This window comes from Pygocentrus nattereri, chromosome 4 (assembly GCF_015220715.1).
Source record: "Pygocentrus nattereri isolate fPygNat1 chromosome 4, fPygNat1.pri, whole genome shotgun sequence".
NCBI classification, from domain to species: domain Eukaryota; kingdom Metazoa; phylum Chordata; class Actinopteri; order Characiformes; family Serrasalmidae; genus Pygocentrus; species Pygocentrus nattereri.
In genome coordinates this window covers 2,711,076-2,737,551 of record NC_051214.1, presented here as the reverse complement: position 1 = coordinate 2,737,551, position 26,476 = coordinate 2,711,076, and the positions used below count along the sequence as shown (strand labels likewise).

Sequence of the window (26,476 nt, the reverse complement as noted above, 5' to 3'; positions counted from 1 at the left end):
TTTGTTTTTATTCACTTCTTGTGTTCAGTTTTATTCGCGTCTGTTTTAGTAGGAGGTGGAATTCCCTAATATTCCTGTACGATTCCCCTGAGGTTCTCAGCCTCATCTGCCTCTTTTCAAATCCTGAAAACGCACTGAACCCCTGTGTCGTGTAAAGCTGAGCCTGTCCTTTAGCCTCAGTGTTGTCTGTCACCCAGCCAGAGGCTTTAAGAAGAGCTGCTGAGCTTTCAGACTTTATTTTTATTCCTCCCAGAAAGCGGCGCAGGCCCGCTGCCCACTGGGGACGCCGTCTCCCTGGACGACCGAACTGGCCGGCTGCTAACTACCCCCCGCACCCCCACGCCCGCCCCCTTCCGTGGGTCAGACCAACAATAGGCTATTTATTTTCAAACAACGCAGCTGCTCTTTTTCACGTTGGGGACTTTTTGCCTGTGGCACGGAGAGCAGAGAGAGGGTGGGTGTGTAGTGGGGGGCAAAGGTCCAGACTCGGCTATTAGTGTGTGTATTAAGCATGTGCGACTGAAGGATCCGTCCTGCACTGCACCCACAGAAATCCGCGGAGAAAGGGTCTGTGGTCAGAATGGACCATATTTAACTGTGGAATTAGTTCAGTGATTATATTTGAGAAGTAAAGCGGTTATAACTGTTCTATAACTATAACTCTTCTGAGCATGAACAGATGTCTGTCATGGTCGAGCTTGGGACTGCGGTTGGAGAGTCCTAGTTTCTGCCCAGTGGTGACTCAGGGTCAGCAGCTTCCACGTGGGAATGATAAGCTTTTCCTTCATTACAGCTGATGTGTGAAATGTGTCGGGCTGCGCTGATGACTCAGGGCCAGGGTGGGTGTGACCAGTCCACCCATGACGCTTTGAGTGACCATTTGTGCTTTTTGTGATATAAAAGTATAATTATATGGTGCAGTATAACCAGAAATGTTTGGGCTATACTTAGTTTTATGACTAGCTAAAGTTATCCTTATAGTACAAAACCTGTGTAAAGTGTATCTTTATACTTTACAATTTATTTTATACTGTAAAATTATGTTTACAGTACAAAAAATAATGCAGTTGTTATTTTTCTTATTACAAAAAGATGCAAAAGTTGTTTTCAGAACAAAAGCAAAAACTTTTTGCGGCATTTTGCTAAAAAGTATAGCAAAAATAGTGCAACAGTTATTATTACAGGACCAAAAATAGTGCAAACTTATTTATATTTCCAATGCAGAATATGTAAAATGTATGCTTAGAGTAAAAATATTATGCAAATGTTATGCTTATAGTACAGAAAGTATGCAAAAGTTACCTCTACGGTACAAAAAAGTGTGTAAAAGTTGCATTTCCAGCACAAAACGTGTGTAAAATGTGTACACACAGTATAAAATATTGTGCAATATTTATGTTTACAGTACAGAAAGTTGCCTTTACAGTACAAAATATGTCAAATGTATTCTTAGAGTATAAAATATTGTGCAAAAGTTATGCTTATAGTACAGAAATTGTGCAAAAGTTGCCTTTACAGTATAAAAAAGTGTGCAAAAGTTACATTTCCAGCACAAAATGTGTGTAAATTGTATACATGCAGTACAAACCATGTGCAAAAGTTATGCTTACAGTACAAAAGTTTACAAAAGCAGTCCTTGCATTACAAAAAAAGCGCAAAAGTTGCCTTTAGAACCATAATTTATAGCAGAAGTTATGCTTATACTACAAAACAAATATACAAACTTTATCTGTGCAGTACACAAAGTGAACAATAGTTATTCCTACAGTTATAAATATGCAAAAGCTACATGTCAAAAAATTGTGCAAAGGTTATCATTATGGTACCAGAGGTTGTGCATAGTTGTCCTTACAGTACAAAACATGTGCACAAGTTACCTTTACAGTACAAAATGTGTGCAACTTATCTTTACAGGATAAAAAAATGACTGTAAAGTTACCGTAAAGTACATAAATTATGCATCATTTATCTTTACAATGACCTTCTGAGGTTTATTGCTGTCAAATACAAAGATTGTCTGTTTTGTTTTTAGTTTTAGTTTTATTTTTGTACATCACTCAAGCAGAAGTCGTGTCCATTGCGCAGCGGTTTTGTGGTGAATGGACCGAAAGAAAGTTGATGTTTTGTCTTTAACCTGTAAAGTTGCTGGTTTTGGAGGTACTTTTTTTTTCTTTGTTTTGGAAAGTGCGGATACACTAATGTAAAACCACTTTAGTCTAGTTCGGTCCTCAGGAACTACCATCCAGTCCACATTTTCCCTCGGGTCCAGCTCTAGACTCCCCTCAGCCACGCAGTCGGAGCTGGAGAATGCGGAGTTCTGGTTACCTGAACTCAAGTGTGTTAGGAAAGCGTGAACTCCAACAATGTGGCCTGGCTGCAGACCAAGGGATCTGTTTACACTGTGGAGGAACACAGACAATAAAAACAATAGCCTGTCTGGATTTTTAGGTTTAAAAATAGCCTGCAGAATTGTTTTAGGCCCAAAACTGCTTTACAGAAAAATATAGTTTAAAGGAAAATCAGTTGAGATTGATGATAATGTTCCAAAGACTGATAGAGCTGTATGAATTGTTATCTTTAGAGTTGGAGTCGCAGCCTAAATGTTGAGAAGTCATTTTGTCTTTTCAACAACAATCAGACACTTTGGGAGCTGCAACATTTTATTCCCATTTTACCATCTTGGCTGTGAATGTGTCTCAGTGGGTGCTGATGTGCTGGAATAGACTAAAAACTATAATATAAACTAAAACTCAGACGGACTTTGCTCTGCTTTAGTCTTCAGCTCAGCTACAGCCGCTTTTCTCGCATCTCCAGCAGGAAACTTTTCCTCTAAACTAGATCAGTTTCTTGTAAAACGTCTCTCAACGTTCGTCTTTTTACGAGGCTGAAGTCGCTTCTCATTCTCCAGCTTCTTGTTCAAATTTTCCCGTTCCACTTTAAACGGTGCAGCAGTTACATTCTGGCACCTCAGGCACCGTTTAAGGTGGAACAGGAAACTTTGAACGAGAAGCTGGAGAATGAGAAGCGACTTCAGCCTCGGGACTTTTTAGCGTTTCAGTTTCTCACTGCAGATTAAACGTATCAGGAAACCAGCTGGAGTGACTATAAACACTAATCAGTCCATCCGTCTCCAGATTATCGATGTCCGTCTTAAATCTCTCTCTTTGCCGTTTCGTAGCTACTAGCTGGGCGAGACGGTTGTCTGCGTTGCTATGGTGACCAGCCGTCTGCGCTGATCTTCAGGGTTAAAGGGTGAATCAGCAGTTCTACATTAACTCCAGCGTTTAAGACCATTTACTGTTAAACTGAGTTGAAGGATCAGCAGAGCTTTATTTTACTGTAGAGGAGGATTATTTTATTATTACCTACTGATCTGATTCAGCTGTGGATCCAGAAGAGGGCAGTAACAGAGCCGCATGCAGCTCCACAGCCTCGTGTTGGCAACATCTGGTTTAGACTGATGCATCTTGATAGATTTTCCAGTCCTAATCCTGACTGTGTTCTGTCTCATGTTCTGTCCTGTCCTGTCTCTCGTCCCTCACCCAGCCGCAGGACAGGTCACTATAATGTCCAGCGGGCTCGTCCGGGTGAGAAGCCTCCGTATCAGCGCTGCAACTCTCAGGACTCTCTGGATGAACTGGCTCTGGATGATTACTGGAAGGAGGTGGAGATAATCCAGCACACCGGAGACGCAGAGCAGCAGGAGGAGGTCCAGCTCAAAGTAGCTGATGGTCAGTACTGAGATCAACGCTGGATAATCTGTATACCCTCTTACACACACATGCATAGACGTTAGTGCTAAAACATTCCGAGTATTTTCTGATTCTATTGAGCTGGTTTACACATTTGGGCTTTGAGTGACTCATTTACATTTACGGCATTTGGCTGACGCTCTTATCCAGAGCGACTTACAGTTCGATCAGTTTACACAGGCAGGCCAAGGTGGTGTTGGGAGTCTTGCCCAAGGACTCTTATTAATACAGTGTAGGGTGCTGCCCAAGCGGGGGATTGAACGCCAGTCTACAGAGTAGAGGGCAGAGGTCTTACCCACTACACTAACCAACCACTATGACTCTGTACCTTAACTATGTTTTCATAATTAAAATGATGTTAAATACCCAGTCAAACCAAACACAACCCAGACTTTACCAAACGTTTTAGTAGTTTTGAGCTCAATAATGCATCATAAAAATCATCACCATTTTCATTAAAACACTAATAAAATTACTGGATTACAGAAAATATGTGACCGTTCTTAATGTTCCACACTGAATGACAGCAATAGGATCTAACTATTCTCTAAAATACAGGGGTGTGGCTAAAACAAGGCTCCGCCCACACACAGTAAATATTAATAGTTGAGTTTCACTTTGAAAGAAATAAAATGATCTTTAATGAAAGGAAGTTCTCTTTTCAGCCGTGTAAATTTAGGGGTTAGGGTTTGGGACAGAAGCCTTCCTATAGAAAGTATGCTGTAAATGAGTATAATAGAATAGTTGTAAATATTTAAGGTCTGAATCCTTCACTGACGTCACAGACATGGCCAGTTGTGCACAGATGCGATATTTATTCCATTGTGTTGAGGATGTGTTCCTTTATTTTCACTCATAAAATGAACAAAACATGTAATATAACAACTTTTTCACGCAGCTGTGAATTATGCGTCCTGTTGCCACTTAATCTTGTAGGATACAACTTTTTTTAGATGTGCTGTATACAAACAGACATTCTGAAGGGACGCAGCATTGTGAGCAGGCAGGTTGGCTGAACAGAGTGGATCTTCTGTGGAGCTGAATCAGACAGCAGGAGGAACCACTCCGAGTGTCGTATACCATCAGCCTTATCTCGCTCTCTGGTCGCATCCATGTGCCAACCTGCCCCGTTTATATCGCCCCATGTGCGGCTGATCTCCCAAAGCTGTGAGGGTTCAGACTCGCCCAGGTATCCTGAAGCGTGACACAGTTCCTGCTTATTTGCACGAGAAGGGGAATTCTCACACCCGGAGCAGCAGCTGAGCTTTAGTTTTATGTGCCCGGTTGGCTTTATGCAGGGTGGGAAAATGACCCCAAGGTCAATTAGTTGTGTTAGAACAGGAAAAAAACAACCCACTAAAACTGCAGTGACTGTCCGAGAATGAGAAACTCTGATCTTTCACTGTGAAAAAGATTGAAGGAACAGTTCTTTGGTGTTTGTTTCTACACTCACTGTCCACTTTACCAGCTCCACTGACCGTATAGTTCCACTCTGTAGTTCTACAGTTACAGACTGTAGTCCATCTGTTTCTCTGATACTCTGTTACCCTGTTCTTCAGTGGTCAGGACCCCCATGGACCCTCACAGAGCAGGTACTATTTGGGTGGTGGATCATTCTCAGCACTGCAGTAACACTGACCTGGTGGTGGAAGTGTGTGTTGCACTGGTATGAGTGGATAAGACACAGCGGTGCTGCCGGAGTTTTTAAACACTGTGTCCACTCACTGTCCACTAGTCCTTCATCAGTGGTCACAGGACTTTGTGGCAGGTTCTCAGTTGTGACACTGACACTGTGACACTGAGGTGTTTAAAAACTCCAGCAGCACTGCTGTGTCTCATCCACTCGCACCAGCACAACACATTCTAACACACCACCACCACGTCAGTGTTACTGCAGTGCTGAGAATGACCCACCACCCAAATAATACCTGGCAAGGACATGTAGACATGGCGAGCCCTGGTTTCTGTCACCACCACTGCAAAGCAGTCAGTGAGTTTCTCTATTAGGAACTATTTTAAAACACTCTAGAACTAGCACCATCCAGTTCTCTGGCCATTCTAGAATTAGCGCAGTCTGACTGTCTGAGAAGGCTAAAATTAGTCCAGTCCAACTGCCTGGACATTCTAGAACTAGCACTGTTCTGTTGTCTTGCTGTTCTAGAACTAGCACAGTCTTACTGTGTGGTCTAGATCTAACATAGCCCAGCTGTCTGACTTTTCTAGAACTAGCACAGTCTAACTGTGTGGTCTAGATCTAACATAGCCCAGCTGTCTGACTTTTCTAGAACTAGCACAGTCTTACTGTGTGGTCTAGATCTAACATAGCCCAGCCGTCTGACTTTTCTAGAACTAGCACAGTCTTACTGTGTGGTCTAGATCTAACATAGCCCAGCCGTCTGACTTTTTCTAGAACTAGCACAGTCTTACTGTGTGGTCTAGATCTAACATAGCCCAGCTGTCTGACTTCTCTAGAACTAGCACAGTCTTACTGTGTGGTCTAGATCTAACATAGCCCAGCTGTCTGACTTTTCTAGAACTAGCACAGTCTAACTGTGTGGTCTAGATCTAACATAGCCCAGCTGTCTGACTTTTCTAGAACTAGCACAGTCTTACTGTGTGGTCTAGATCTAACATAGCCCAGCCGTCTGACTTTTCTAGAACTAGCACAGTCTTACTGTGTGGTCTAGATCTAACATAGCCCAGCCGTCTGACTTTTTCTAGAACTAGCACAGTCTTACTGTGTGGTCTAGATCTAACATAGCCCAGCTGTCTGACTTCTCTAGAACTAGCACAGTCTTACTGTGTGGTCTAGATCTAACATAGCCCAGCTGTCTGACTTCTCTAGAACTAGCACAGTCTGACTGTATAAGAATTCTAGAACTAGTAAAGTAGAGCTGTTCAGCCATTCTAGCCCAACTACAACCTAACTGACTGGCCTTTCTAGAACTAGCCCAGTCTGACAGTGTGGGAATTCTAGAGCTAGCACAGACCAGCTATCTGGGCTTTCTGTAAACACCACAGTCTGACTGTCTAGGAATTCAAGAATTAGCTCTGTCTAACTCTCTGGCCATTCTAGAATTGTCCCAGTCCAACTTTCTCGTCATTCTAGATCTAGCACAGTCTTACTGTGTGGGAATTCTAGATCTAACATAGCCCCAGCTGTCTGGCCTTTCTAGAACAGCACAGTATAAGACTTATATGCTGACTGTATAAGAATTCTAGAACTAGTAAAGTAGAAATATATAGGCATTCTAGCCAACCACAGCCTTACTGAATGGCTTTTCTAGAACTAGCCCAGTCTGATCGTGGGAGTTCTAGAGCTAGCACAGACCAGCTATCTGGTGTTTCTAGAACTACCACAGTCTGACTGTCTAGGAATTCAAGAACTAGCACAGTCTAACTCTCTGGCTGTTTGAGAACTAGAACAGTTCAGGCCATTCTAGAACAACTACAGTGGTACTGGCCTTAATAGGCTAAGAAAAGCATATTGTAATGTAACTGGTCACAATAACGATACTTCCATCTTGACTGTCCCCACATTTAACTGACTGTTGTTTTGATCAGGTACAGTCCTGTTTTAATCGACTACGATCTCAGGTGTTATTTGATTATTTACTTTAACCTGGTGACCCTTGTTACAGAGCGGGTTTCCTCCCTTTCAGCTGACACGAATGAGCATCAGATATTGTAAATAAAGCACTTTTGTTTTTCACATTAGATGTAAAAGTCATTGTTGAGTCGTTTTCTTGCAAGACTAAAAATACTGACAGTAAAGAGCAGGAAGTGGCCGTAACGAGCCCCGCCGGACAGGACATAAACGCGCATTGTTTATCTCCACAGGAAATGGAAGCTGTGACTTCCTCAGTCATACTGAGCGTCTAATTCTAGACAGAAGCCGGAAAAGTACCTCACCTCACCTCAAACGTGTCTCGCCTAACACTCACACAGAGAAGCTTCCCTCTGGGGAAGTCCATCTCAGTCCTTAAGTTTATATCACAATACCTACATTTAGAGTCGGTTATTCATTCAGCCTAATGAGAAACTGTAGAACGGACTCGGTTTATATCACAATACCTACATTTAGAGTCGGTTATTCATTCAGTCTAATGAGAAACTGTAGAACGGACTCGGTTTATATCACAATACCTACATTTAGAGTCGGTTATTCATTCAGCCTAATGAGAAACTGTAGAACGGACTCGGTTTATATCACAATACCTACATTTAGAGTCGGTTATTCATTCAGTCTAATGAGAAACTGTAGAACGGACTCGGTTTATATCACAATACCTACATTTAGAGTCGGTTATTCATTCAGCCTAATGAGAAACTGTAGAACGGACTCGGTTTATATCACAATACCTACATTTAGAGTCGGTTATTCATTCAGTCTAATGAGAAACTGTAGAACGGACTCGGTTTATATCACAATACCTACATTTAGAGTCGGTTATTCATTCAGTCTAACGAGAAACTGTAGAACGGACTCGGTTTATATCACAATACCTACATTTAGAGTCGGTTATTCATTCAGTCTAATGAGAAACTGTAGAACGGACTCGGTTTATATCACAATACCTACATTTAGAGCCGGTTATTCATTCAGCCTAATGAGAAACTGTAGAACAGACTCGGTTTATATCACAATACCTACATTTAGAGTCGGTTATTCATTCAGTCTAATGAGAAACTGTAGAACAGACTCGGTTTATATCACAATACCTACATTTAGAGCCGGTTATTCATTCAGTCTAATGAGAAACTGTAGAACGGACTCGGTTTATATCACAATACCTACATTTAGAGTCGGTTATTCATTCAGTCTAATGAGAAACTGTAGAACAGACTCGGTTTATATCACAATACCTACATTTAGAGCCGGTTATTCATTCAGTCTAATGAGAAACTGTAGAACAGACTCGGTTTATATCACAATACCTACATTTAGAGCCGGTTATTCATTCAGCCTAATGAGAAACTGTAGAACAGACTCGGTTTATATCACAATACCTACATTTAGAGTCGGTTATTCATTCAGTCTAATGAGAAACTGTAGAACAGACTCGGTTTATATCACAATACCTACATTTAGAGCCGGTTATTCATTCAGCCTAATGAGAAACTGTAGAACAGACTCGGTTTATATCACAATACCTACATTTAGAGTCGGTTATTCATTCAGTCTAATGAGAAACTGTAGAACAGACTCGGTTTATATCACAATACCTACATTTAGAGCCGGTTATTCATTCAGTCTAATGAGAAACTGTAGAACGGACTCGGTTTATATCACAATACCTACATTTAGAGTCGGTTATTCATTCAGTCTAATGAGAAACTGTAGAACAGACTCGGTTTATATCACAATACCTACATTTAGAGCCGGTTATTCATTCAGTCTAATGAGAAACTGTAGAACAGACTCGGTTTATATCACAATACCTACATTTAGAGCCGGTTATTCATTCAGCCTAATGAGAAACTGTAGAACGGACTCGGTTTATATCACAATACCTACATTTAGAGTCGGTTATTCATTCAGTCTAATGAGAAACTGTAGAACGGACTCGGTTTATATCACAATACCTACATTTAGAGCCGGTTATTCATTCAGCCTAATGAGAAACTGTAGAACGGACTCGGTTTATATCACAATACCTACATTTAGAGTCGGTTATTCATTCAGTCTAACGAGAAACTGTAGAACGGACTCGGTTTATATCACAATACCTACATTTAGAGCCGGTTATTCATTCAGCCTAACGAGAAACTGTAGAACAGACTCGGTTTATATCACAATACCTACATTTAGAGCCGGTTATTCATTCAGCCTAACGAGAAACTGTAGAACGGACTCGGTTTATATCACAATACCTACATTTAGAGTCGGTTATTCATTCAGCCTAACGAGAAACTGTAGAACGGACTCGGTTTATATCACAATACCTACATTTAGAGTCGGTTATTCATTCAGCCTAATGAGAAACTGTAGAACGGACTCGGTTTATATCACAATACCTACATTTAGAGCCGGTTATTCATTCAGCCTAACGAGAAACTGTAGAACGGACTCGGTTTATATCACAATACCTACATTTAGAGTCGGTTATTCATTCAGCCTAATGAGAAACTGTAGAACAGACTCGGTTTATATCACAATACCTACATTTAGAGTCGGTTATTCATTCAGCCTAATGAGAAACTGTAGAACAGACTCGGTTTATATCACAATACCTACATTTAGAGTCGGTTATTCATTCAGCCTAATGAGAAACTGTAGAACGGACTCGGTTTATATCACAATACCTACATTTAGAGTCGGTTATTCATTCAGCCTAATGAGAAACTGTAGAACGGACTCGGTTTATATCACAATACCTACATTTAGAGTCGGTTATTCATTCAGCCTAATGAGAAACTGTAGAACAGACTCGGTTTATATCACAATACCTACATTTAGAGCCGGTTATTCATTCAGTCTAATGAGAAACTGTAGAACAGACTCGGTTTATATCACAATACCTACATTTAGAGCCGGTTATTCATTCAGCCTAATGAGAAACTGTAGAACAGACTCGGTTTATATCACAATACCTACATTTAGAGCCGGTTATTCATTCAGCCTAATGAGAAACTGTAGAACAGACTCAGTTTATATCACAATACCTACATTTAGAGTCGGTTATTCATTCAGTCTAATGAGAAACTGTAGAACAGACTCGGTTTATATCACAATACCTACATTTAGAGCCGGTTATTCATTCAGTCTAATGAGAAACTGTAGAACGGACTCGGTTTATATCACAATACCTACATTTAGAGTCGGTTATTCATTCAGTCTAATGAGAAACTGTAGAACAGACTCGGTTTATATCACAATACCTACATTTAGAGCCGGTTATTCATTCAGTCTAATGAGAAACTGTAGAAAAGACTCGGTTTATATCACAATACCTACATTTAGAGCCGGTTATTCATTCAGCCTAATGAGAAACTGTAGAACAGACTCGGTTTATATCACAATACCTACATTTAGAGCCGGTTATTCATTCAGCCTAATGAGAAACTGTAGAACAGACTCGGTTTATATCACAATACCTACATTTAGAGCCGGTTATTCATTCAGCCTAATGAGAAACTGTAGAACAGACTCGGTTTATATCACAATACCTACATTTAGAGCCGGTTATTCATTCAGCCTAATGAGAAACTGTAGAACAGACTCGGTTTATATCACAATACCTACATTTAGAGCCAGTTATTCATTCAGCCTAATGAGAAACTGTAGAACGGACTCGGTTTATATCACAATACCTACATTTAGAGTCGGTTATTCATTCAGCCTAATGAGAAACTGTAGAACAGACTCGGTTTATATCACAATACCTACATTTAGAGCCGGTTATTCATTCAGCCTAATGAGAAACTGTAGAACGGACTCGGTTTATATCACAATACCTACATTTAGAGTCGGTTATTCATTCAGTCTAACGAGAAACTGTAGAACGGACTCGGTTTATATCACAATACCTACATTTAGAGCCGGTTATTCATTCAGCCTAACGAGAAACTGTAGAACAGACTCGGTTTATATCACAATACCTACATTTAGAGCCGGTTATTCATTCAGCCTAACGAGAAACTGTAGAACGGACTCGGTTTATATCACAATACCTACATTTAGAGCCGGTTATTCATTCAGCCTAACGAGAAACTGTAGAACGGACTCGGTTTATATCACAATACCTACATTTAGAGTCGGTTATTCATTCAGCCTAATGAGAAACTGTAGAACAGACTCGGTTTATATCACAATACCTACATTTAGAGCCGGTTATTCATTCAGCCTAATGAGAAACTGTAGAACGGACTCGGTTTATATCACAATACCTACATTTAGAGTCGGTTATTCATTCAGTCTAATGAGAAACTGTAGAACGGACTCGGTTTATATCACAATACCTACATTTAGAGCCGGTTATTCATTCAGCCTAATGAGAAACTGTAGAACAGACTCGGTTTATATCACAATACCTACATTTAGAGCCGGTTATTCATTCAGCCTAATGAGAAACTGTAGAACAGACTCGGTTTATATCACAATACCTACATTTAGAGTCGGTTATTCATTCAGTCTAATGAGAAACTGTAGAACGGACTCGGTTTATATCACAATACCTACATTTAGAGTCGGTTATTCATTCAGTCTAATGAGAAACTGTAGAACGGACTCGGTTTATATCACAATACCTACATTTAGAGCCGGTTATTCATTCAGCCTAATGAGAAACTGTAGAACGGACTCGGTTTATATCACAATACCTACATTTAGAGTCGGTTATTCATTCAGTCTAACGAGAAACTGTAGAACGGACTCGGTTTATATCACAATACCTACATTTAGAGCCGGTTATTCATTCAGCCTAACGAGAAACTGTAGAACAGACTCGGTTTATATCACAATACCTACATTTAGAGCCGGTTATTCATTCAGCCTAACGAGAAACTGTAGAACGGACTCGGTTTATATCACAATACCTACATTTAGAGTCGGTTATTCATTCAGTCTAATGAGAAACTGTAGAACAGACTCGGTTTATATCACAATACCTACATTTAGAGTCGGTTATTCATTCAGCCTAATGAGAAACTGTAGAACGGACTCGGTTTATATCACAATACCTACATTTAGAGTCGGTTATTCATTCAGCCTAATGAGAAACTGTAGAACAGACTCGGTTTATATCACAATAACAACATTTAGAGTCGGTTATTCATTCAGCCTAATGAGAAACTGTAGAACGGACTCGGTTTATATCACAATACCTACATTTAGAGTCGGTTATTCATTCAGCCTAATGAGAAACTGTAGAACAGACTCGGTTTATATCACAATACCTACATTTAGAGTCGGTTATTCATTCAGCCTAATGAGAAACTGTAGAACAGACTCGGTTTATATCACAATACCTACATTTAGAGCCGGTTATTCATTCAGTCTAATGAGAAACTGTAGAACAGACTCGGTTTATATCACAATACCTACATTTAGAGTCGGTTATTCATTCAGTCTAATGAGAAACTGTAGAACAGACTCGGTTTATATCACAATACCTACATTTAGAGCCGGTTATTCATTCAGTCTAATGAGAAACTGTAGAACGGACTCGGTTTATATCACAATACCTACATTTAGAGTCGGTTATTCATTCAGTCTAATGAGAAACTGTAGAACAGACTCGGTTTATATCACAATACCTACATTTAGAGCCGGTTATTCATTCAGTCTAATGAGAAACTGTAGAACAGACTCGGTTTATATCACAATACCTACATTTAGAGCCGGTTATTCATTCAGCCTAATGAGAAACTGTAGAACAGACTCGGTTTATATCACAATACCTACATTTAGAGCCGGTTATTCATTCAGCCTAATGAGAAACTGTAGAACAGACTCGGTTTATATCACAATACCTACATTTAGAGCCGGTTATTCATTCAGCCTAATGAGAAACTGTAGAACGGACTCGGTTTATATCACAATACCTACATTTAGAGTCGGTTATTCATTCAGTCTAATGAGAAACTGTATAACAGACTCGGTTTATATCACAATACCTACATTTAGAGCCGGTTATTCATTCAGCCTAATGAGAAACTGTAGAACGGACTCGGTTTATATCACAATACCTACATTTAGAGTCGGTTATTCATTCAGCCTAATGAGAAACTGTAGAACGGACTCGGTTTATATCACAATACCTACATTTAGAGTCGGTTATTCATTCAGCCTAATGAGAAACTGTAGAACAGACTCGGTTTATATCACAATACCTACATTTAGAGTCGGTTATTCATTCAGCCTAATGAGAAACTGTAGAACGGACTCGGTTTATATCACAATACCTACATTTAGAGTCGGTTATTCATTCAGCCTAATGAGAAACTGTAGAACAGACTCGGTTTATATCACAATACCTACATTTAGAGTCGGTTATTCATTCAGCCTAATGAGAAACTGTAGAACAGACTCGGTTTATATCACAATACCTACATTTAGAGCCGGTTATTCATTCAGTCTAATGAGAAACTGTAGAACAGACTCGGTTTATATCACAATACCTACATTTAGAGCCGGTTATTCATTCAGCCTAATGAGAAACTGTAGAACAGACTCGGTTTATATCACAATACCTACATTTAGAGCCGGTTATTCATTCAGCCTAATGAGAAACTGTAGAACAGACTCGGTTTATATCACAATACCTACATTTAGAGTCGGTTATTCATTCAGTCTAATGAGAAACTGTAGAACAGACTCGGTTTATATCACAATACCTACATTTAGAGCCGGTTATTCATTCAGTCTAATGAGAAACTGTAGAACGGACTCGGTTTATATCACAATACCTACATTTAGAGTCGGTTATTCATTCAGTCTAATGAGAAACTGTAGAACAGACTCGGTTTATATCACAATACCTACATTTAGAGCCGGTTATTCATTCAGCCTAATGAGAAACTGTAGAACAGACTCGGTTTATATCACAATACCTACATTTAGAGCCGGTTATTCATTCAGCCTAATGAGAAACTGTAGAACAGACTCGGTTTATATCACAATACCTACATTTAGAGCCGGTTATTCATTCAGCCTAATGAGAAACTGTAGAACGGACTCGGTTTATATCACAATACCTACATTTAGAGCCGGTTATTCATTCAGCCTAATGAGAAACTGTAGAACGGACTCGGTTTATATCACAATACCTACATTTAGAGTCGGTTATTCATTCAGTCTAATGAGAAACTGTAGAACGGACTCGGTTTATATCACAATACCTACATTTAGAGCCGGTTATTCATTCAGCCTAATGAGAAACTGTAGAACGGACTCGGTTTATATCACAATACCTACATTTAGAGTCGGTTATTCATTCAGTCTAACGAGAAACTGTAGAACGGACTCGGTTTATATCACAATACCTACATTTAGAGCCGGTTATTCATTCAGCCTAACGAGAAACTGTAGAACGGACTCGGTTTATATCACAATACCTACATTTAGAGCCGGTTATTCATTCAGCCTAACGAGAAACTGTAGAACGGACTCGGTTTATATCACAATACCTACATTTAGAGTCGGTTATTCATTCAGTCTAACGAGAAACTGTAGAACAGACTCGGTTTATATCACAATACCTACATTTAGAGTCGGTTATTCATTCAGCCTAATGAGAAACTGTAGAACGGACTCGGTTTATATCACAATACCTACATTTAGAGTCGGTTATTCATTCAGCCTAATGAGAAACTGTAGAACGGACTCGGTTTATATCACAATACCTACATTTAGAGTCGGTTATTCATTCAGCCTAATGAGAAACTGTAGAACAGACTCGGTTTATATCACAATACCTACATTTAGAGTCGGTTATTCATTCAGCCTAATGAGAAACTGTAGAACAGACTCGGTTTATATCACAATACCTACATTTAGAGTCGGTTATTCATTCAGTCTAATGAGAAACTGTAGAACAGACTCGGTTTATATCACAATACCTACATTTAGAGCCGGTTATTCATTCAGCCTAATGAGAAACTGTAGAACAGACTCGGTTTATATCACAATACCTACATTTATAGTCGGTTATTCATTCAGCCTAATGAGAAACTGTAGAACGGACTCGGTTTATATCACAATACCTACATTTAGAGTCGGTTATTCATTCAGTCTAATGAGAAACTGTAGAACGGACTCGGGTTATATCACAATACCTACATTTAGAGTCGGTTATTCATTCAGCCTAATGAGAAACTGTAGAACAGACTCGGTTTATATCACAATACCTACATTTAGAGCCGGTTATTCATTCAGTCTAATGAGAAACTGTAGAACAGACTCGGTTTATATCACAATACCTACATTTAGAGTCGGTTATTCATTCAGTCTAACGAGAAACTGTAGAACGGACTCGGTTTATATCACAATACCTACATTTAGAGTCGGTTATTCATTCAGTCTAACGAGAAACTGTAGAACAGACTCGGTTTATATCACAATACCTACATTTAGAGTCGGTTATTCATTCAGTCTAACGAGAAACTGTAGAACAGACTCGGTTTATATCACAATACCTACATTTTGTGTATATGTGTAAATTAGATTTTGCACTCATTCCTATTTCCTATGTCCTATTCTTGCAGAGGGTGAACAGGAAGAGGCGTGGCTGACGGAGGCGGGGCTTGCGACGCTGTTCGATGAGTCGGCCGCGGACGGTGAGGACAGCATGGTGCTGCTGTCCACTCTGACCCGCACGCAGGCCGCCGCCGTAGAGAGGCGTGTAGAGACGCTCAAACAGACGCTGAGAAAGCGCAACAAACCCTACAGCGTCCCCGACGTCAGGGACATCTTCAAACCTTCACCCGCCCTGGACACAAAGGTCAGTAAGGTCAGGACAAGAGGCTAACGGTCAGCATGCTGATGGGTTTGGGCTGATTTAGCACCTGAGGCAGGTAGTTGCTTGTTTTTACTTGTCCCCCTTTTGCGTTTAAACTCCAGCAGCACTGCTGTGTCTGATCCACTCAGACCAGTGCAACACACACTAACACACCACCACCACGTCAGTGTTACTGACCCACCTCCCAAATAGTACCTGCTCTGTGAGGGTCCATGGGGGTCCTGACCACTGAAGAACAGGGTAACAGAGTATCAGAGAAACAGATGGACTACAGTCTGTAACTGTAGAACTACAGAGTGCAGCTATACGGTCAGTGGAGCTGATAAAGTGGACAGTGAGTGTAGAAACAGGGATCGGTGTAAATGACTTCCGTGCTCTGAAAACACTCAGATCTCTTTAAAACTCTGACGAATCGCTCGGAATTTTGTTGGGAGGCTGTGGCTGGGAAATGTGGTAATGTGGCCAGAAGCTCAAGCTGCTTGACTTTCCGTAACACCGTGAAGTTTGTGTTTGATTTTGCCCGTGTTAGGTTGTTCCCTGCGCTCCCAAACTGGAATGGTAGTAAATAATATTGTACTTTTGTAAGTGTAGTAATTTAACAATAATAATTAGTGGGGCAGTCGTGGGCTGGAGGTTAGGGAACTGGCCCTGTGACCGGAAGGTCGCTGGTTCGATCCCCCGAGCCGACAGTCCATGACTGAGGTGTCCTTGAGCAAGACACCTAACCCCCAACTGCTCCCCGGGTGTCATGGATAGGGCTGCCCACCGCTCCGGGCAAGTGTGCTCACTGCCCCCTAGTGTGTGTGTTCACTAGTGTGTATGTGGTGTGTCACTTCACGGATGGGTTAAACGCAGAGGTGGAATTTCCCCGTTTGTGGGATCAAAAATTATCACTAACTAATAATGTGTTTAAAAGAAGATTGCCTATCCATTCTGATAACCCAGAGCTTCCAGTGACTATAAACATCTAATCATATTTTACAAATGCTTTAAAAAGGATTTTTCTTCCTCTTCTTCGCAGTAGAGGCACCGTGTTCCTCTTTTGAGGCTGTGCGCTCCGCAGACTGGAAGCTGTGTTGGTTTTATGACGTACCTGAGGCTGTTAACAGTGTCACTAATTACACTGTGATTTTCAATGATACATAAAAGTGGAGTAATGAGTAACCAGCGCTGAAAGAAAGCAGCTGAGCGTGCTCAGAGCGACTGTCATCAGGCAGATTAGCCTGGAGGTGTCCAGCCACGCTCCTGGAGCACCACTACCCTGCAGAGTCCAGGCTTTTCCTGCTCTAACACACCTGATAAAACTCTAAAAGGGGCTGAAACGGCAGTGCCAGAGAGCTCCAGTCAGGAGTCGGTACAGTGTGCAGTATTTTAATTAAATACTGTGAGATCCATTGAAATGTGCAGTAACTTTGTTGAGTTTGCTTTCGGTAAATAAACTGGGTAAAACTTTGGGCCCAGTCCCATTTCACCCCTCGCCCCTACCACTTGGCCCTTAGCCCTCGGTTTTGAGTGTTCATGTCTAGGGGTGTGGTGTCCCAATTCTTGTTGAGATAGAGGGGTGGGGCGAAGTGTCGCGGCTTTATGACCCTCCAAACGGAGGTTTTTCAGACACTCCAAGAGACCAAAGAAACCCACAAATGTGAGGATTTTCTGTTAAGAAATTACGATAACCACCGTATTTTCTTAGTTTAATGTGGTTTCAGTGTGTTATGGTGGTTGGTTAGTGTAGTGGGTAACACCTCTGCCTTCTACGCTGTAGACTGGGGTTCAATGCCCCGCCTGGGTAGCCACCCTACACTACACCAATAAGAGTCCTTGGGCAAGACTCCTAACACCACCTTCGCCTCCCTGTGTAAAATGATCAAACTGTAAGTCGCTCTGGATAAGAGCGTCAGCCAAATGCCATAAATATAAATATATGGTCGTGTTTCTTTTTTATATATATATATTTATATATATATAACGGTATAAATGTTGACATGCTCACAAAAGCAAGAGCCCAGTTTTTGTAAATCAAGCTCCATACTCCAACAACCTTCTTAAAGGGTCTCCAGGAACAGCCGCAGTTCTTGCGCCAAACGGGGGGCACCTCAAGCCAAATGATGGCTGGCTGGGTGGGTCGGGCCTGGACATTTTACCGGCTGTTTGTAGAAGTGACCAGGAAAGCGGCAAGTGTGCTGCGCAGAAACTCACAGTACTGATCATCACGGGCTGCAAAACGCTGTATAACCTGCAGTAAACCTGGTTCCTTTCCAAGAAGGTTCTTTCGGCTTTTTTAACCTGTGCTGGTTCGGTTCTATGGCTGGAACCCCTTTTGTGCTCTATAGAACCATCTACAGCACATTCTCCATCAATCTGATGGTTGAGTGATGACCTCAGGCGCAGCCCAAAGCATAGACGGGTGTTAGTGTGGACAGGTGCGGTCAACAATGGTACTAGGCTTTGCTGGCAGGAGTGGACAAGGACAACACTGGACGCTGGTGGATGTGATTAGTGTTTGTATTGGGCTGTGGGAGCAGTAGACCTGTGTTCCCTGGACTGATGGAGCTCCATCCAGTATCTCTGGGGTGAGATGGAATGACCAGAACTGACCATCCAACATCAAGGAGGCTGTTACTGCGGCACAAGCTCACTATTAATGCCCTTCGTTTCAGAGGAGGCGCTGGACGTCGACTCTGTAGTGCACGTTGGGAGCAGCATCAGCGACTGCGCTGTCCTTCACTGCACTGCTCAAGAATGATTGGCGGCTCTGTACGGTCAAAAAGTCTATAAAAGCTGCTTTTATTGCCGAATCACACCGTGTGTGTGTTTGGAGTGACTCTTCTCTTTTATTCTTTCCTCTTTTTCAGCAGGACAGCGAGTCCACGTCCACAGAAGGAAGTGAACACAGAAAAACGGAAGCTACTTCATCTGGTACGTTAGCAAGTTCAGGCATGACTGTGCTGCTTTTATCTCTCGCTCTCTCTCTGCACACAGACACATATGTATGTGTGTGTGTGTGTGTGTGTGTGTGTGTGTGTGTGTGTGTGTGTGGGTGTGTGTGTGTGTGTGTGTGTGTGTGTGTGTGTGTGGGTGTGTGTATACACTATATTTCCAAAGTATTCGCTCGTCTAGCTTCACTTACATATGAACTTCAGTGGCATCCCATTCTTAATCCATAGGGTTTAATATGATGTCAGTCCACCCTTTGCAGCTATAACAGCTTCAGCTCTTCTGGGAAGGCTTTCCACAAGGTTTAGGAATGTGTTTATGGGAATTTTTGACCGTTCTTCCAGAAGCACTTTTGTGAGGTCAGACACTGATGTTGGACGAGAAGGCCTGGCTCACAGTCTCCGCTCTGATTCATCCCAAAGGTGTTCTATGGGGTTGAGGTCAGGACTCTGTGCAGGCCAGTCAAGTTCTTCCACACCAAACTGGCTCATCCACGTCTTTATGGACCTGCTTTGTGCACTGGTGCGCAGTCATGTTGGAGCAAGAAGGGGTCAAACTGTTCCCACAAAGTTGGGAGCGTGAAATTGTCCAAAATCTCTTGGAGCTGAAGCTTTAAGAGTTCCTTTCACTGGAACTAAGGGGCCGAGCCCAAGTCCTGAAAAACACCCCCACACCATGATCCCCCCTCCACCAAACTTTACACTCAGCACAAGTATATTCACGACTGGACTTGTTGCACAAGTGGCATCCGATCACGGTACCACACTGAGCTCCTGAGAGCGACCCATTCTTTCACTAATGTCTGTAGAAGCCGTCTGCAGGCCTAGGGGCTCAGCTTTATACATGTATTTGCCATCGCAGTCCATTCTTCTCTTTTTATGTCATGTGAACACGTTTTAGGCTATAAATGGCGATTCTCCTTTACAATAGAAATGAACCCAAATCATTAAAAATCATATTAAAATAAAATCTCTTCACATTGACTTACATTAAAAGTTAAGGCCATTTTTCTCTTGTCCTGTAAAGTTATCATTTTGGAGATGCTTGTTTTTCAGTGATGATCTGCATGTCACTGCTGTTGGAACAAAACACTGATTCTCTATTTTTGTCATTTTTCAGTTTTTGGCATAATTTGAACATTCCCACTGCCCTTTATATGTTTTTAAATTTCATGATGAATGGACCAAAAGAAACGGCCCCAAATGACCTGGAAAAAATTCTGGATCCATTGACTTCCATTAAAAGTAAAGTAGGTTTTTTCCTTCTCCTGTAAAGTTCCCATTTTGGAGATACGAGGTTTTGTTGCAGCAGCAGCGATACCGTTACACACACACACACACACACACACACACACACACACACACACACACACACACACACACACAGCTCAGTGTTATATTGCATTATAAAAGTTGCTATAACAAAGTAGTTATGAAGTCCAACCAATCAAAAATATCCATCCAGCGTCCTGTGACCACTGATGAAGGATGACAAGGTGGACCAATGAGGCAGGAGTGGACAGCGAGTGGACACAGTGTTTAAAACTCCGGCAGCACTGCTGTGTGTGATCCGCTCGCACCAGCGCAACACACACTAACACACGTCAGTGTTGCTGCAGTGCTGAGAACGACCCGCCACATTACAGACTGACTCGTTTATGGGCTCCCTCTGTTTGCGTTTACAGGTGAGCACTCAGGCGTAGGTAACGGGGCGGAGCCTGGCGGGGGCGGAGCCGAAACGGAGACGGACATTAACCTGGAGGTGTCGTTCTCCGAGCAGGCTCTGAGCTACAGGGACGGGTCAAAGGTCACGCAGCCCATTAACGAGGCTGACGACAAGCTGCCGGTGAGTGTGAGGCGTGTGAAACATTAACGCCTGCGCTGATTGAGCGAGAGCGCGGACGCAAGAGCAAAGTTTACCCAGCGCAACAGTAAACGCGGCGGCCCGCTCTGATTGGACGGCTCGGATAAAGGAATGCTTGTGTTTACGTGTTGGGGTTGTTATGGAGATCTTTGCCCTCGAATAATGAGGTTATTAAATAAACATTTTGTGCTGGAATAAAAAGCACAGCGGCAGCGTTCCAGGACGCGTGACGCTGGATTTGGGCTGATGAGCGAAAAATCTCGCATACAAGCTCTTTTAAACCGTCCTGAACGATTCAGATGAGAAAAAGGGAAGAACAGCTCGGAAAGAAAGAGTGTAGTGAAGGGAGCGAGAGCAGGATTAGGGATTAAACTGATGATTTAGCTCTGCACTGAGTGCTACAGGTGACACCTGCTGGACAATCTGCGCAACTGCACCCAAAACTGCAATTAAAGACTCATTATTCATTATTTTTTTCTCTTTCTCTCTCTTCCTTTTCGGGCTTTGTCTCTCTTTATCTTCCCCCTCTTTCTTTTCTCTCTCTCTTTGTCTCTTCTCTCTCTCTCTGTCTGTCTCTGTCTCTCCTCTCTCTCTCTCGGTCTCTCCCCTTTCTCTCTTTCTCTCTCTCCCTCTATCCCTCTCTCTCTCTCTATCCCTCTCTCTCTCTCTCTCTATACCTCTCTTTCTCTGTCTCTCTCTCTGTCTCTCTCTCTGTCTCTCTCTCTCTCTGTCTCTCTCTCTCTCTCTGTCTCTCTCTCTGTCTCTCCCCTTTCTCTCTCTCTCTCTCTCTCTCTGTCTCTCTCTCTCTCTCTCTCTCTCTCTCTCTCTCTCTCTCTCAGGACTTTAAGGTAGTGAGGGATAAGACAGGGATGACTAAAGTGGGCGATCTCTCTGCTGCTGATATGAAGAAGGTGCGGCGGTTGGTGCTGATAGAGATGACCGCTCTGTTCGACACGGCTGGCCTCGACCTCAAAACACACAAACCCCTCAAGATAAGGGTCAAAGGTCTGTGGCAGAACTGACCAGTCCACCGTGATGCGGTGATTCAGCCTGAGTGTATGAATGTTGACGTAATCTCGTGCTGTTTTGCAGAGTCGGGGTTGTTCGGGGTTCCTCTGTCCACTGTGCTGGAGCAGGACCAGAGGAGGGTTCCCGGAACACGCGTTCCTCTCATAATGCAGCGGGTCAGTCTGCGGTCTCCTGACCACTGCGGTCAAACCACCTCTTCACCTAAACGCTCTCTGCTTTGTTTCCATCAGCACATCCTAAAAAGGCTTTAAAGTCCGCAGTGAAGCAAGTACTTCACACTTGAAAGGGGAATTACATCAAATTTTCCGAATTTCTGGTCAGTTCAATCACTGAGTTGTAAACAAAGTCATTCAGAGGGTTTTGATCTTTAAAGCTTCATCCCAGAGAAACTCACCAACTCAGACGTCTTTACAGTGGTGGTGATGGGAACCAGGCGTCGCCATGACTACAACACAGATATAGACACTTTATTTACCATCCAGAACCACCAGAGAACCTACACGAGTCTTCTGAGCTTATATGGAATGTTGATGATGGAAAACAGTGGAAAATCTGGAATAATGAGTTTTCTTTGGGGACTATTTTGCCGCACAGCGCCCTGCATGTCTCCCTCCACCATGAATGGAGTTGAAGTTCTCTAAACTCTCATAAAACAGCGTCTCAGTCATCAGGCAGTGAATTCAGAACCAGCTCATGTAGGAACTTTCTGTAGGAGCTTTTAGAGGGACGTCTGGTTCCCATCACCACCACTGTGAGGAGCTTTTAGAGGGACGTCTGGTTCCTATCACCACCACTGTGAGGAGCTTTTAGAGGGACGTCTGGTTCCCATCACCACCACTGTGAGCAGCTCTGACTCGGTAAGGTTATCTAGAACAGAGAGTTTCACACCGAACCGCACTGAACGGCTCTGTTTACATCTCAGTGAGTGAAATATAAGCAGATATTTTGGGGAAAAAAAACCAGGTTTACCCTTTAAACTCAAAGAAAGCTGAACTGTACTTAAGAAATAAAATCTAATTCTTATATTTGTGCTGAGGAGCTTTAGGGCTGCCAGGACCAGAGGACGAGGAAATACGTTTACATGTTGTTTTAAGAAAAATGTTTTCAGGATTTAAGCCCCTCCAGTGAAAAAAACAGGAATTAAACCATTCCACCCTTTTTTGGATTATTGCTTACTTATTATTTTGCACAAGCTTTTACATTAAAAAGCCAGACTACGCTTTATTTATGTTTTTATGCCATACCATGACTGTGTGCATGTTTTTACAAAGAAATATCAGATGCACTCAATTAGTTGCAAGGGCTCGTGTTTAAATGATGTTTCATGAAAACAATAACAAATATTATTTATAAGCAGATATATATATATATATATATATATATATATATATATAAAACACCCCCCCTCTTTGGCAGGCCCCAGTTTTGTGTACTCGCTTCAGTCCACGTTTAGTGTGTTTTACGTTGTTGTGGAAGCTTTAATATCTGGCATGTTTACGGAGTTAATATGAGCGATTTTATTCTTTCGGATTACAGCTGATTTCCCACATAGAGGAGGAGGGGCTGCACACAGAAGGACTTCTGCGGGTCCCTGGAGCGTCCACTAGAGTGAAGGTGAGAGAGCCAGGGTGTTTTCACATGTAGTTCTTTTAAAACGAACCAAACCGAGTTCCGTTATGGGGCGTTTCCAGGGTCTGACGTGGGCTAAACGAACTCAGACCCTCTAAACAGCCTGTAGTCCGTTTTCTAGTCCTAATTATTTGTGCAGAAACCAGATGGCCCCAGTCTGCTTTTGCCAGAGCCCTCAAGGCTCACCGTACACACAGTCAGTCTTCCAGCACTTCGACGGGTAAAACAGGCCACCAAGATCCTCGGAATGAAGCCCGCCCATGATCACTCCATCCAGCACTGACGAGACCTCAGGCCACTTCATGTTCAGACCTCAACTCCATTAAAGCTCAGAGCCCTTTCACAAAAGTGGGCAGTGTTCTCTGTTAGAACTGACGGTTTAGATGGAGAGATGAGCAGAAAAAAGTGGACAGAAACGTTATGTGGTGTGGATCGAATGTGGAATTCCCTGAGCTGTGGCCCAGAAATCATTCATATGACAGAAATGACAGTTATTTTTAACCATAACTGCGACGACTAAGCATCAAATATCACGCTACAATTGAATTGAATGTCAGATCTCTCCCTGTGACCGTGCTGGAAACGGCATATATTTAATTATTTTGTGGTTTCATTCGTTTTTCTGTGGTTTATGACACTGTAAGTGAAGCTGAGCGTGTCCCTGAGGAAGAGCATGTCGTCAGGAGGGGAGGAGTGAGGGGTCTGTGTGTGAGGCTGTGAGGGTGAGCTGCACATGTTTATGGTGAGCTGGATTTGGTTATTGTCAGTAGTAATGATGCAAATGGTGTGTGTGTGTGTGTGTGTGTGTGTGTGTGTGTGTGTGTGTGTGTGTGTGTGTGTGTGTCCTGCAGACGGTGTGTCACGAGCTGGAGCTGAAGTTCTACGATGGCCTGTTTCTGTGGGAAACTCTGAAACAGCATGACGCTGCCAGTCTGCTCAAACTCTTCATCAGAGAGCTTCCTCATCCTCTCCTCACCGTGGAGTACTTCAGCGCTTTCATCTCCGTGCTTAGTGAGTGCACACAAACCTGGTCCCTTATGTATTCTATACCTTTACGTGTAGTAAAGGTTTTATGACATGCTTCTGTGACCTAAATATAGCTCAGCCAGTTTGCACTGAAGTCCCTGTAGTTAATGAATAATAAGCCTTAGTATGTAAGAAGCATGAGATTATAAGGGGCTAAAAAGAATGAAATGTGAAATTTATGTTTAAAAAAAGCACTTTACCAAGTCTGGATCAGTTTGTTGGCCTTGTAGGTTTAGTTGTTTTTTAGTCCATAAATTTGCCGAGTATTATATTTCCATACATTTAGTGACAGACTTATTGAAGAATGCAGCTTTAACGTACTTTAATGGTGTTTCTCTGCAGAATTCCCCACAAAAAAGCAACAGCTTCAGGCTCTCAATCTGCTCGTGCTTCTCCTACCAGAGTCCAGCCGAGACACACTGAAGGTAATCTATATTCACTCCACTTACACTCTTTACCGTTTACATCGTCAGTAATCCACATTCACCTCACTTACTCTTTACTGTTCACATTCACCATAATCCACATTCACCTCACTTACACTCTTTACTGTTCACATTCACCATAATCCACATTCACCTCACTTACTCTTTACTGTTCACATTCACCATAATCCACATTCACCTCACTTACACTCTTTACTGTTCACATTCACCGTAATCCACATTCACCTCACTTACTCTTTACTGTTCACATTCACCATAATCCACATTCACCTCACTTACACTCTTTACTGTTCACATTCACCATAATCCACATTCACCTCACTTACACTCTTTACTGTTCACATTCACCGTAATCCACATTCACCTCACTTACTCTTTACTGTTCACATTCACCGTAATCCACATTCACCTCACTTACACTCTTTACTGTTCACATTTGCCGTAATCCACATTCACCTCACTTACACTCTTTACTGTTCACATTCGCCGTAATCCACATTCACCTCACTTACACTCTTTACTGTTCACATTCGCCGTAATCCACATTCACCTCACTTACACTCTTTACTGTTCACATTCGCCGTAATCCACATTCACCTCACTTACACTCTTTACTGTTCACATTCGCCGTAATCCACATTCACCTCACTTACACTCTTTACTGTTCACATTCGCCGTAATCCACATTCACCTCACTTACACTCTTTACTGTTCACATTCGCCGTAATCCACATTCACCTCACTTACACTCTTTACTGTTCACATTCGCCGTAATCCACATTCACCTCACTTACACTCTTTACTGTTCACATTCACCATAATCCACATTCACCTCACTTACACTCTTTACTGTTCACATTCACCATAATCCACATTCACCTCACTTACACTCTTTACTGTTCACATTCGCCATAATCCACATTCACCTCACTTACACTCTTTACTGTTCACATTCGCCATAATCCACATTCACCTCACTTGCACTCTTTACTGTTCACATTCGCCATAATCCACATTCACCTCACTTACACTCTTTACTGTTCACATTCGCCGTAATCCACATTCACCTCACTTACACTCTTTACTGTTCACATTCACCGTAATCCACATTCACCTCACTTACACTCTTTACTGTTCACATTCACCGTAATCCACATTCACTCCGCTTACACTCTTTACTGTTCACATTCACCGTAATCCACATTCACTCCGCTTACACTCTTTACTGTTCACATTCGCCATAATCCACATTCACTCCGCTTACACTCTTTACTGTTCACATTCGCCATAATCCACATTCACCTCACTTACACTCTTTACTGTTCACATTCACCGT

The 26,476-nt window shown here is 42.1% G+C and overlaps 1 protein-coding gene across 4 annotated transcripts in view; it reads left to right on the top strand.

Annotated features, from left to right (window-relative positions):
• arhgap18 (Rho GTPase activating protein 18) overlaps positions 1–26,476 on the top strand; it is a 63,071-nt gene that overhangs the window by 27,215 nt on the left and 9,380 nt on the right. For 3 of the 4 annotated variants that reach the window (XM_017687932.1, XM_017687926.2, XM_017687928.2), the window contains 9 exons: positions 3,547–3,731; positions 15,960–16,195; positions 19,066–19,129; positions 20,832–20,992; positions 21,850–22,015; positions 22,103–22,194; positions 23,576–23,653; positions 24,520–24,679; positions 25,037–25,119. In XM_017687932.1, the coding sequence (XP_017543421.1) occupies positions 3,547–3,731; positions 15,960–16,195; positions 19,066–19,129; positions 20,832–20,992; positions 21,850–22,015; positions 22,103–22,194; positions 23,576–23,653; positions 24,520–24,679; positions 25,037–25,119 (1,225 nt within the window). The remainder of the gene's footprint in view (positions 1–3,546; positions 3,732–15,959; positions 16,196–19,065; positions 19,130–20,831; positions 20,993–21,849; positions 22,016–22,102; positions 22,195–23,575; positions 23,654–24,519; positions 24,680–25,036; positions 25,120–26,476) is intronic. The other variant, XM_017687927.2, reaches the window with a different exon arrangement.